Genomic DNA, 13882 nt, shown 5'->3' with positions numbered 1-13882 from the left:
AGAGGCTCCTTTTAACAGAACAGGGAGTTTCCACTTTGGCACAATCCATTTTGTTAGAATCCAGGAAACTTTCAACAAGGAAAAACTATAGCTATAAATGGAAATGATACTCGACATGGTGCACTTCTAACTGTACCATCATTAGACTGTTCACCTGAGTTACTGTGTACACTGTACACAGCTGGTCTTGCAACACCATCCATTAGGGTTCATCTCAGTGCCATAACGGCATATCACAGACCACTTAACAATATTCCTATTTCCAGTCACCCCTTACTGTCTCGTTTTATCAAGGGGTTAACTCACCTTCATCCTCGTATCTCCAAACCTCCAGTTCAGTGGAACATCAACAGAGTTCTTGAACAGCTTATGTTGTCCCCGTTTGAACCCATGGACTCAGCACATATTAAATACCTCACATGGAAGGTGGTGTTACTGGTTGCAGTAACATCAGCACGATGAGTCAATGAATTACAGGCCTTGGTCCATTATTCTCCGATTTACAGTTTCATCAACAAAAGGTGGTTCTCCGAACTCACCCGTCCTTCTTCTTACCAAAAGTGGTTTCTCAATTCCATCTCAATCAGACCATAGAACTACCCATCTTTCCCTAAACCTCGTGCAAATGAACGGGAAAAATTACTGCATACACTAGATTGCAAAAGAGCTTTAGCATACTACAAAGAAAGAACAAACTCGGACTCCCGAGTTTCTCAACTCTTTGTCTCTTTCGACCCAAATGCGCCTGGATTACCGGTGGCTAAACGCACCCTCTCCAGCTGGATAGCACAGTACATCAAGTTTTGCTATGACAAACAGAAACTACAGCTACATTCTGTTCCCAGAGCCTCCTTGGCACACCTTAAACATGTACAACCCATAGACATTTGTAAGGCAGCTACATGGTCATCGCTCCATACCTTAACATCGCACTACTGCCTTGATCAACAAGCAGCCGCTGATGCGAAGATAGGGCACGCAGTCTTCCAATCTCTATTCTCTTGTACACGGTGAATGCCACACTGTTCATGATCACCTACAAACATACATAACATAAACAACGTGATCGGGAGCTTGGGACTCCCATGACAGCATGGCTAATTCAGCCCTGCTATCGATGGGGAAAAAGCAAGTTTGCTTACCGTAAACGGTGTTTCCGTAGATAGCAGGATGAATTAGCCATGCTGACCCACCCTCCACCCTGGCAGTCAGTCTTTTCGACTACACTACAGCTTAATCACAGACTGAAGAGAATCTGTTATTCCTATGCGGGAACACATGCGCAGCCGCAGAGAGCTAAAATCTAAATCTCTGCTTGGTAAAGCTCCGCCTCCCGGACCTGATTGACAGATCCCATGTCAGCATGGCTAATTCATCCTGCTATCTACGAAAACACTGTTTACGGTAAGTAAACTTGCTTTTTTCCGCGCAGCTTTTGCCACGCGGAGATAGGAGCTCTTCCACGGTTTCCTGACAGGAAAATATTCTTCAGGAAAAAGTTGATTTTTCAAAAATTTCACCCCGGCTGGGGTCCCTCATGTATATACCTTCGATACCGTGCCCATTTGGTAAGTTTATACTACCTTTCTGTCAGTTACCGTCTGTTCCAGCTCCTTAAGCCTGGAGGTCACCGACCGCACCATGGCCTAAATTTTTGACGACAACATTGGCAATGGGTTTTCGTAGGTGCCCGGACTGTCAGAGGACAATGTCCATCACAGACCTTCACCAGGTTTGTGTTGTGTTTGGGCCCTACCCATGATGTAGATTCGTGAACCAACTGCGCCCAAATGATCCCTAAAGGGCGTTGGGCTCGTTTGGAAAAGATGGCTTTATTGTTCCATTCCAAACAGGTTTCCTCATCAAAAGCGTTGAAGTCATCGACACTGTCACCATCCAAGTCCCGTCATCGGTCAGATAATGATGACTCTTGACCCACATCGAGGACTTCGGTTTCTGCTTCTTTGGCGCCGGACACCAGTAAGGGAGACCATAAGGAAAAGCATCGGCATTGTAAACCCTTACCATCTGATCCGAGCATACCGGTGGCTTCCACTTCTACTTCCAAGGAGCCTCTGAGGAAGAAGGCCCGTGCAGAGGAGCCCCAAACCTCCTCTGTGCCAGGTTCACCGAGGCATCCCTTGCCTTCGGGACAGGCACCGACTGATGCTCCACCTAATACCGGTGGTTGTTCCGGCGGTGCCCATCCAGCCTCCCACTCCGGACCTAGCCTTCACAATGCCAGCGTTCCATGAGGAACTGAACCGGATGGTTCAGGAGGCAGTGGTGCAAGCTCTCCATGAATACACGATTCCATCGGCACGAATATCAGCTCCGATTCAGACACCGGAACCAATGCCACCGATGCTTGCACCGTTGCTGGACAGGATCGATGCTTTGCCTTTGGCACCAAGGAAAACACCGTTGCCTCAGAGTCCTTCGATGCCCATTCCCCTCTCTTCAGATGAGGGTGAATCACAGATGCCAGACCCGGTGCTGGGCCCTTCTGGAGTGTTACCACCGAGGAGGCCACCGAGGCCTTAGATTCCTTCTGTACCGCTTTTGCCACAGATGCCCCATCAACCTCTACCGATGCAGACACCGGTGCCACCCATACAGCCACCGGGCCCTTTGGTGCCTCAACCGCTTCTGACCGGGGGAGGACCATTTTTGCCCTCTGAAGGACTGTTGGGTGCTGGGGATCAGCACTGTCATCCTTGGTCTGATGACTTTTCTGATTCCCAAGACACAGAAGATATTCCATCAGAGCCTTCTCCTCCTGATGAGAGAAAGTCTCCACCAGAGGACCTCTCTTTTATAAGTTTCATCAAAGAGATGTCTGAGTCTATTCCATTTACACTCCAGACTGAAGAAGACTCGAGGCATAAAATGTTAGAAGTCCTTCAGATTGTTGATGAACTGAAGGAGGTAATGTCCATACCTGTCCATGAGGTCCTCCTTGACCTGCTTCAGTGCAATTGGGAACATCCAGAGACAGTCCCTGCGGTAAACCGTAAGACTGATGCTACATATCTGGTCCAAGCAGCACCTGGATTTCAGAAGGCTCAACTTTCCCACCATTCAGTGGTGGTTGAGTCCTCCCAGAAAAAAGCCAGAACACAAAGACCTCTCGTCCATACCTCCAGGAAAGAGCAGAAATTCCTCGACGTTTTTGGGCATAGAGTCTTCCATGGAGCCATGTTAATCTCCCGTATTGCAGCTTACCAGCTTTACATCTCGCAATACAACAGAAACCTGTTCAAACAGCTTCAGGATCTTTCTGATACTCTTCCTGACCAGTTCCAGGACCAGTTCAATGCCATTCTAAAGAAAGGTCTGGATGCTGGTAAACATGAAGTGCGCTCAGCTTATGACATCTTCGACACAGCCACCAGGGTGTCAGCAACTGGAATAAGTGCTTTGAGATGGGCCTGGCTCAAGTTTTCAGATCTGCGTTCAGAGGTTCAAGAGAGGTTAGCTGACCTCCCCTCTATGGGAGATAACCTCTTTGGTGAGAAAATTCAGGAGACTGTTGCTCAACTTAAAGACCATAACGAGATGCTACGGCAACTCTCAGCTGGGCACATGGACTTCTCCACTTCTTCTAAACACCCGTTCCGTAAGGAGGCTAAGCAAACCACCTTTAAGGCACACATATATTACCCATCTCAGACTCTATCTTGCCTGTCTAGACGTATCAGAAGTTTCAAACTCGCCAGCCTAGACCTCAAGACACAGCCTCCTCCACAGCTTGATCCATCCTCTGGTTTTTGACTGCCCAATAGAGAGCAAATGTCCACCTCTGCCGCAATTACCAGTGGGCGGCCCTCTCTGCCACTTCATCAACATCTGGCACACGGTCACCACAGACCAGTGGGTTCAGTCGGTAATAGCTCAAAGTTACCATCTCAACTTTCTGTCCATTCCATCGGACTCCCTGCCTCATCCGACGTGGAGTTCCACCGACCACTCTCCACTTCTAGAGGAGGAAATAAATTCCCTTCTTCAAGCCAATGCCATAGAACAAGTTCCTTCTCCGCAAAAGGGAAAAGGCTTCTACTCCCGGTACTTCTTGATACCAAAAAAGTCCGGAGGCATTCATAGTCAAATTCATGACCTGAATTTGACTATGAACTTGTTCTTATGACATAGTTCACTTGTTAATTGTTCCTATGCTTCTCTGCTCTCCTATTGGTTTTTTGTACCCCCTACCCTTCCCCTGTTACTTGTAATTTCCGTTGCTTTTGTCCCATGTAAACAGAGGTGATGTTTCGACTAACATCGGTATAGAAGACTTTTTAAATAAATAAATCTGATATTTGATCTTCGGGTCTTGAACAAGTATTTACGAAAGGAAAAGTTTCAGGATGATAACCTTGTGCTCTCTACTCCCTTTGATTCAACAGGGGGATTGGCTTTGCTCTTTAAATCTAAAAGATGCGTACATGCATATAGCAATTACCCCGTCTCACAGGAAATACCTCAGATTCCTCGTCGGAAACAAGCACTTCCAATACAAAGTGCTTCTGTTCGGCCTGGCATCGGCCCCTGTTGTCTTCACGAAATGCCTGGCAGTAGTAGCCACATACTTAAGGCGACTGGGCACTCACATCTATCCTTATCTAGACGACTGGTTACTGAGGGCTCAGTCGGCGGAGGTGGTGCTTCAATCCCTCCAGCTAACCTTGCGACTACTACTGTCCTTGGGATTTCTAGTGAATTATCAAAAATCCAGTCTCACTCCGTCCCAATCCCTCTCCTTCACTGGAGCGGATCTCGACACTATCCAAGCAAAGGCTTTTCTTCCCAGTTACCGAGTGCATACGCTTGCGGTGCTTGCGCACACTATACAGTCTCACCGAACCATGACTGCTCATCCTATTCTTGTCTTGCTGGGCCACATGGTGTCCTCTGTCCATGTTACACCGATGGCTCGATTCGCCATGCGAGTAACTCAGTGGACCTTAAAATTCCAGTGGTCTCAGGCCCACCAGCCAATGTCCGCCATTGTCCAATCACCAGGCAGCTTCGTCTCTCGCTAGTGTGCTGTGTCCAGGAATCCAACCTGCTCATGGTATTACCCTTCCAAGCTCCAGAACCTCAGATTATTCTGACTAGAGATGCTTCCACCCTGGGTTGGGGAGCACATGTCCACAACCTCTACAGACTCAGGGAACCTGGTCTGCAGCAGGAGCACAACATCAGATACATTTTCTGGAGCTCAGGTCGATCAGGTTTGCCCGTCTCGCTTTCAAATATTGCTTATCCAACAAACCGGTGCGATATGTATTCTATACAGGAACATCGGTATATAAAAATTAAAAATAAATAAAAATAAAGGCAATCCTAATCCAAAAGGACAATCAAGTAGCGATGTGGTATATCAACAAGCAGGGTGGAACCGGCTCCTACCTGCTGTGTCCAGGAGGTAGCGCAAATCTGGGCTCTAGCTCATTCCATTCTACTGACAGCAACTTACCTGGCGGGCATGGACAATGTACTAGCAGACAAACTCAGTCGCAAATTTCAACCCCACGAGTGGTCCCTGAACCCTGCAGTGGCAGAACGTATATTCCAGAAGTGGGAGTATCCAACAATAGATCTCTGCGTCGATCCACAATCACAAATTGGACAACTTATGCTTCCTACGTCGCAGTCCCAGGACTCCACCGAGGGATGCATTCGCTCTCTCTTGGGCAACAGGTCTCCTGAATGCCTATCCCCCGCTTCCACTCATAAGAGGCTATGTCGAGACAAGGGTTTCATGATTCTCATAGCCCCCTACTGGCCATGGCAGATGTGGTTTCCCATCCTTCACAACCTCTCCGTCTGCCCGCAAATTGGTCTGGGCACAGATCCGTCACTGATCTCTCAGAACGCCGGGTGCGTCCGACATCCAAACCCTCCAGGCCCTGTTGCTGACATCTTGGATGTTGAAAGGCTAGTCTTGTGGCCTCTCAACCTCTCAGACTCTCTGTATCCCAGGTCTTAGTAGCTTCACGAAAGCCTTCCGCTAGAAGATCTTATCATTCTAAATGGAAACTGTTTACGTTGTGGTGCACATCAAAGGAGTTAGATCCCTTTACTTTCCCCACAACGAAGTTTCTGGACTACCTCTGGCACCTCTCTGAGTCGGGTCTCCAAACTTCCTCCATTAGAGTTCATCAGTGCAGTGGCCACCTTCCATAAGGGTACAGGGGATGTTTCTATTTCAACACAACCCTTATTTATTTGAGTTTTATATACCGTCATTCGGTAGAGCCATCACAACAGTTTACAAAAGTATACATTTTTTTTAGCAGTTGTGTAACAGAAAAGCAATGTGAATGTTATACATTTTCTTAGTTGTGCTACAGTAAAAACAATTTGAACAATATCAGAAATAAGCATATCAAGTTCAGAGAGCATTATTAGGTTGGATGAGGAGGGTATGCAGGTTCATGGTGAAGAGAATATATTAAGAGGTTTACAACTGAGAGTTCAGTTGAGTTGGGATGATCAGACATCTGAAGGTCAATGTAGAATTTGCGGAACAGTGTTTTTAGGTCTTTTTTGAATGTTCTTAGGTCATGTTGGGTTCTCAGGAATTTAGGTAGGGTGTTCCAAAGTTTAGGTGAGGCAATTGAAAAGGCTCTGTCTTGTGGTTGCCGGATGCGCATGCTCAGTGGCCTCACAGGGCCAGTCAAGAGTTTCTAGAAACTTTGACAAAGCTGAAGAGCCTTAACCAATAAAGCTTGATGGTTAATTATGGTGTATTTGGATTTTCTAAAGGCATTTGACAAAGTCCCTCAGGCGAGAGACTTCAGGAAATTAAATAGTAGTGGGTTAGGAGACAATATCCTGTTGTAGATTAACTAGTGAAAAAGATGGGAAATAGAGTAGATCTCTAAATGGTTATTTTCTCCAGTGGAGAGAGGTGAATAGTGGAATGCATCAAGGATCTGCACTGGGGCAATTATTCGATCATTGATATGAAAAAGGGAGCAATGAACAAGGTGATAGAATTTGCAGATGACACAATTATTCAAAGTAGTAAAAACATGAGCCAATTTTGTGGCAATGTGGAATGGCCGACTGGATGAGCCATACAATTTTTAACTGCCATTGTATTCTATGTTTCTGTACAGGAAAACATTGCAAAACTTGAAGACCTCTAAATGTAATAGGTTCAAGTGGAAAATTTGCACATAGGAAAAAATGATCCCAACTATATGTACACACTGCTGTATACAATACAGTAATTTGATTTTGGAGTCCATGTGGACCACACATTGAAATCCTCAGTTCAGTATGCAGCAGCCAAAAAAATCCCCAAATAGAATATTACAAAATTCAGAAGGGAATAGAACATAAAACTGTGAAGAATAATAATTCTGTCCATGGTGTGACCACTCCTTGGATTGTGTATAGTCTGGTCACCATATCTCAAAAATGATGTAGCAGAGCTAGGAAAGAAGCCAAGAAGGGCAACAAAAATGATTAAGGGATTGGAATGGCTCCTTTATGAAGAAAAGCTTTATTGGTTAAGGCTCTTCAGCTTGGAGAAAAGTTGACAGAGACCATGATGGGTCTATAAGATTGTATGGTTTGAAACAAATTAATAGGGAATGGTTATTTCAAATTGTTAGGACTAGAGGATCATCCATGAAAACTAACTAGTAGCAAATTTAAAATGTTTATCTTCTGTCAATGCATAATTAAGCTATGGAATTTGCTGCCAGACGATGTGGTCAAAACCAGTAATATAACTAAGTTTAAAAAAGATTTGGACAACAATTATTAACCAAATAGACTTGGTTGTCTTCATCTCTTACTCTGAGAGTGAACAACATGGAATAGTCTCTTCTATTGGGATATTCTGTGTATTTACAAATGACCTGGAATAGCCACTGTCACAGTGGGTCTGACTTAGTATGGCAATTCTTATGAGGACAATTTTTAGAAAAGCTGTAGTGCTTGTGGGGTGCCTTCCCTTTAGCAATCCATTGACAGTTGAAACCATGGGGATTTATTTATCCAGCTTCAAAAGTAAAAATATGAAGAGGAAAGCAGGTGTGGAAACTTAAAAATGATGCATTCATATTTTAGCCACATTTACAAGGGCCAATCAAACCCCATTTTTAGACAGGCAAATATGTTTACCCATGTAATTCTCTTCATTATTGCCTGCTGTATGCCTGTGTTTTTAAATTTGCATGTACAAATCTATCTTATGCACAGTCATGGATATCCTGAAAATCCAATTGGTTTGTGGGATCACTAAGTCAGGTGTGTGAAACTTGCTCTGATGCTAGTAAATGTGCAGGTTTTGTTCAGTTGTTTGTAAAATTAAAACATTAGCTGAAAACTTAAGGGTTTCTTTTAATACATTGTATGGTTGAACAAGCATGAGCTGTTCTCCTGGACTGCAGTAAGATGATAAAATAAACATAGAACTTATTGTTGCTAGCCTTTATTTTTCCAACATAAAAATTAAATTATGAAAAGCAAAAATGTGTGGAAGGAAAAGCAATCCACAAAGGTATCAGCTGGCAAAGAATTATTGGGCAATAAAAAAAAATGTCCTTTATTGAGAATGTTAATGTTTTACTTTCATCTTTCTGTAGAAGCCAAAGAAGCCACCACCACCTATAAAATGCATAGGTATGTAAGAATTGTGTGTTAATCAAATGCCTTCTGTTACTAATGGACTAGATGTACTAAAGGCATTTTCTCATTTTCAGCCTGATTTTCAAAGCAACTTACATGCCTAGAATCCTGTTATATGCATGTAAGTGGCTCTTTGATAATCAGCTGGGAGCCAATGTGCATAAAAATATGCATGTTACTCGGTTTCATGTGTACTTTTACGCACATTGGGAGTAGCTATTCTGGAGGGTAGAGTTGGGTCGGGATATAACTTGTATGTGCAGTTTTTTTATGTTTTTGAAAATATGCATGTAAGTTAACCTCATAAGTTAATGCCCTGCGTGGAGCAAATGCAACTTCGTGTATGGACAATTCTGCATGTACCTGACCAATTAGGAAATGATTTTGAAAGTGAACTTATGCACATATGTTTGCTTTGAAAATCCTCAGTAAAGTCTACGTGTGCATTATATCTACTGTGTGGGGAGTTAGAAAATTACTCTGTGTCTATGGTAAAAATGCATATTACATAAACCCTGAAGGAAAACCAAGAAAAGTTGTTTTAGGCACTAGTTTATGCAAAAACATTTCTGTCAGTAAACAAAATCATAAAATGTTTGTGCTGATTTGTTTCATTTCTTATCTGTATTTTTTTTTAATGCTTCCATGTTTTTCCATGCCTCCATTATGGCATATTTTGTCCTATATTTAGAAATTTTAGTGATGCTTCAGATTACAATAGGCACATTTATTTCTATATCAAACTACACATCACCCAAAATTAGGAAAGACTCCAACTTTTTCATATTTCTGCTGTAGCATAGCTACAGTTGAACATAGCTTTCAAGCAAAATTTGTATAGTTTTCACATTGCATCAAACAAAATAATTGAATTCTTTTTTAAATACCAATGTCTTATGAATAATTAGTGACCCCCCCAAAATGATGTATTTAGCCATAATAAAAAGGTGTACTTTTTTTATTCCAAGAATAGTGTAATTTGATATATATGCCTACTAAGACCCAAAGATTTTGCAATATAATCGAGGCAACAGTAGAGCTGAGAAATGGACAAGAGTATATTTTCAGAAATCTGGCAAGACTTTAAACAAGTTGCTCAGCAGTAACTTAACCTTGTGTGCTGTTTTCTGCTTTGTGGATAACATGTCAGATACCAGATTTGAAAAAAGATGAAAAAGTTTATCATAAAATACATTTCCTGTTTTCTTCCTTAAATAGCTCCAAAGCCAGAACTTCATATTGGAGAGAAGAATATTTCTCCTTTCAAATCTGAAGAGAAAGGTAAGGTCATTTTCTGAAGAAAAAAATGAAATATAGGTAAAATAGTTTATTACTGAAATATACACTTTAAACTTGTTTTGCTTACAGTATAATATAAAATGTATATTATACTAGTACATTTTTAGTTCTTATGCTTTTTCAATTTAATATGCACATTGCAGAATGTTTTTGTAATATGTAAGTAAATTGTTAAAGATCTCATTTATATATTGTGGATATTTATTGTGCTATATGACCCACAATAAACTACTTATCTAGATAATACAGGGTTGGCCAACTCCAATCCTCAAGAGCCATAAACAAGCCTGGTTTTCATTGAAGGCAGTGCAAGCAAACATCTCTCATGTATATTCATTACGGATCATGGTCCTTGAGAACTAAAGTTGGCCTCCCTTGAGCTAGCAGGAGTGAAAATTATTTCCTAGCATCTAGACAGATGGATTCAGGACCAGTGGATTATGCACCTCTGCCAGCAAACTGTCATCACAATATATATACTCCTGCAGTAACAGCCTGTCAGTATTCTTCGTCTCCAGCAGATGTGGACATGCATTTCCCTACTGGGGATTGCTTCAAAGTATAGAGGAGAATTAATTAAAGATTTGAGTTGCTCCGCTCTCCTGCGGTGATACCTAATGGTCCCTCCCCCAGTTAAGAATTCCTGAGGTGATTTCCATGGTCCCCTCAGATGAGTGCCTTGGTCCGGTAGCTGGTTCTTCAGCCGGTGTGGATTTAGTTGAATTAAGCAGCTGAAAGGCAGCGGGAGCAAGAAGCAGAGCGCAGCAATAACTGTATATGCCCTCTCCCCTGCAGCCGGAGACCATCTCTGTACTTGGCTGGGAAGGCTGAGCTCAGGTAAGTTTTAAACAAAAAAAAAGGACAGAATAGAGGGGTGGTTGTAGGACTTCCTCCAATCTCTATGCTTGGCACACCATTCTGACATTCGTTCCCACTGCTGCACCTGTGGGGGTTAATGGAACTGGGCAGCCTAGTGGGCTCGGCCCCGCTGTTATGCTTCTTTCAGTGCGCCGCGTTGTAGGCCATGGTGGTGTTTTCATGTGCTTTTTCTGCCCATTTGGCTGTCCTCTACAGGACCCTCAGTGTGCGCAAGTGCGTCTGGCTGTGCATCTGAATTGTGTGCCCAGTTTCTTTGAGGCGTGCTGCATGTGCGCACATTCTGGCACATATCTGTTGTGCACCCAAGTTTGGCGTGGTGACGGTGCTTAGTTTGCGGCGCATAAGATTTGGGATTCCTAAATTCTGTGCACCTAAAATTTTTTCAGCATGAACTCAGCTGGATACACATCTTCAGTCCCCTGTTAAGCATACTGATGTACTAATGGTGCCGGTGACTAAGAAACTTAAGTGTCTTTCCCTCTGTGCTGCCTGTCATATTCGGGCATCTCATCCTAGAGTGCCCTCTAACTTGTGCCAGTGCTGCTTAGAGGCTCAGGGAGAATTATCTTCCTCTGATTTTACTAAGCCTGGTTCTTCCCAGCCTGTTCGCCTGGTTAAGGACACGTCAGGAAGGACGCCTGACCTTTGAACTCCCTTGACTGGTTCCTCAGCAGGGGATGGCAGCTCATTGGGCACCTCACAAGTGCTTTTTGGTTTTGGCATGGATCTTTCTGCCTTTTCTTGGGTAGAATTTTTCAAGGATTGCAATCCTTTTTTCAGGCGCGGTCCTTAGCCCCATCCAATCCTATCAGGTGGTGGCCTCTCCCTCTTCCGGTATTCCATTTAAGCTCCAAAGTACACCTCGATTAGCTGCAGGTATTTTGATGAGACAGATCCTGACTTTTTGGAGGATGGGGAAATTCCTCTGGGACTGGAACTGTATATGACTATATTGTGGTTCTTTCATAGAGATGAACTGCTGGCCCTGATTTCCTAGACATGAAGATGCTTGGAGTACCGGGGCAGATTCCATGTCTGAGCCAAAGAAAAATTCCATTTTGGTTTCTTTATGTAAAGCCTCTTGTTTTTTTCCTATTATGGAGAATTCAAGAATTGATAGATCTTGAGTGGGACGCCCCAGAGGCAAATTTCAAAGGGGTTTGGAACTTGGAAGGCCTGTACCCTCTGGATCCAGTGGTGAGAGAGCATCTATGTTTTTTTGAAAGTGGATGTGCTTGTCTGTGCTGTCTCTAAATGGATAGCTATCCCTATGGAGGGAGGAGTGGCCTTGAAGATGGAGTATGATAGGATTGTGGCTATCCTTAAGCAAGCATTTGAAGCAGTGGCAATGACATTGCAGATAGCTTCCTGTTGTTCCTTGGTGGCTCACTCTTGTTTGCTTCTCTACCAGTAGGTGGTTGACCCTAGAATGAATTCCAGGGCAGTTATGGAATCCACTGCTACCTTTTTAGCAGATGCAGGCTGCGATTAGGTCCGTACCTCAGCCATAGGAGTGGCTTTAGCAATAGCGGCCAGGCATCGGTTGTGGCTGTGAAATTAATCGGCCGATGTGACCTCCAAAGCTAATCTTACAGATTTGCCTTTTAAAGGTTTGATCTTGTTTGGGAGCGAGTTAGAGAAACTGGCCAATAAGTGGGTCGAATCCACGGTTCCTCAGTTGCCGGAGGATAAGAAGCAGTTGCCGTGCTCCTTTGGTATGAGGAGTCATCTCAGGCGTTCCAAGCAGTTTCATCCTTAGAGGGATGACCTTTCAGAGAACTCAGCCTTTCTGCAGGTATCGGTCCTTTCATCTCAGACAGGAACTTCCTGAGCCTCTCAATGAAGGTTTGCTGACCCACCCCCGGGAACATGATATGGGGGGTGTGGGGCGCCTCTCTCTCTTCTATCAGAGGTGGGTCGAAATCACATCTGATCAGTGTGTCCTGGAGATGATACAAGAATAATATGCGCTGGAGTTTTGCAGTGTTCCTCGGGATGTGTTCATGGTGTCTTCCTGCCACTCCCCACAGAAGAAGCAGGCAGTGGAGTGTACACTGTCAAGGCTCCTCATTCTGAGGGCTGTAGCTCCAGTACTCATTTCTCAAGAAAATGTGGATCGATATTACATTTATTTCATTGTGCTCAAGAAGGAGGGCTCTTTCGTTCCATCCTGGATCTCAAAGGAGTCAACCGTCATTTGCAGATAACTCAGTTTCACATGGAAACGTTGTGCTCAATGATAATGGCCGTGTAGTTGGGGGGACTTTCTGACCTCCTTGGATCTGTCCAAGGCGTACCTCCATATTCCCATCCGATTGGAGCACCAGTGTTTTCTGCATTTCGCGATGTTAGGGTGCCATTATCAGTTTCAGCACTGCCTTTTGGTCTGGCCACCGCTCCCAGAACTTTTTCCAAGGTTATGGTGATGGTGGCGGCAGAGTTCAGAAAGGATTGGATCCTAGTACACCCATATTTGGACAACTGGCTGATTCGTGCCAAGTCTGTAGAAGGAGAGCTGCCTGGTGGACCCGCAAGGTGATCTCCCTGCTACAGGAGCTCAGTTGGGTGGTGAACCTAGCCAAGGGCAGTCTTCAGCCATCTCAATTGTTGGAATATCTGGGTGTTTGGTTCGACTTGAGGCAGGGCAAAGTTTTCCTGCCAGAAACTCATATTCAAAAGTTGATGTCTCGGGTGCATCTCTTGGTGAACACTATATGCCCGACAGTGTGGGCTTGTCTACAGGTACTCTGTTTTGTGGCAAACCTGTAAGTAGTGTTGTGAGCAAGGGTGCATATGCATCCCCTTCAGCACTCCCTGCTGTCTCGGAACCTGTAGTCTCAGGACTATTTGATTCGGCTCCACCTGCCAATGGAAGTCTGCTCTCACCTCCAGTGGTGGTTACAAGCGGATCATCTGAGAAAGGGAGTTTCCCTGACATCGATGGACTGGTTGGTACTCATGACAGATGTGAGCCTCCAGGGTTGGGGAGCTCACTGTTAGGAATTAAAAGCACAAGTGTGCTGGAATACAGAAGAGTCTCTGGAACATCAATTGG

The 13882-nt window shown here is 44.1% G+C and overlaps 1 protein-coding gene across 1 annotated transcript in view; it reads left to right on the top strand.

The window, feature by feature from the left end:
• The window catches only part of CD2AP (CD2 associated protein), a 387343-nt gene that overhangs the window by 241666 nt on the left and 131795 nt on the right, over positions 1–13882 (top strand). Inside the window, 2 exon segments of the mRNA XM_029596051.1 lie at positions 8607–8643; positions 9868–9930. Of these exon segments, the coding sequence (XP_029451911.1) occupies positions 8607–8643; positions 9868–9930 (100 nt within the window).

The sequence above is a fragment of the Rhinatrema bivittatum genome, chromosome 3 (genome assembly GCF_901001135.1).
Source record: "Rhinatrema bivittatum chromosome 3, aRhiBiv1.1, whole genome shotgun sequence".
Taxonomy (NCBI): Eukaryota; Metazoa; Chordata; class Amphibia; order Gymnophiona; family Rhinatrematidae; genus Rhinatrema; species Rhinatrema bivittatum.
Note: the sequence above shows the minus strand (reverse complement) of the source record. Positions and strands in the feature narration are given on the sequence as shown.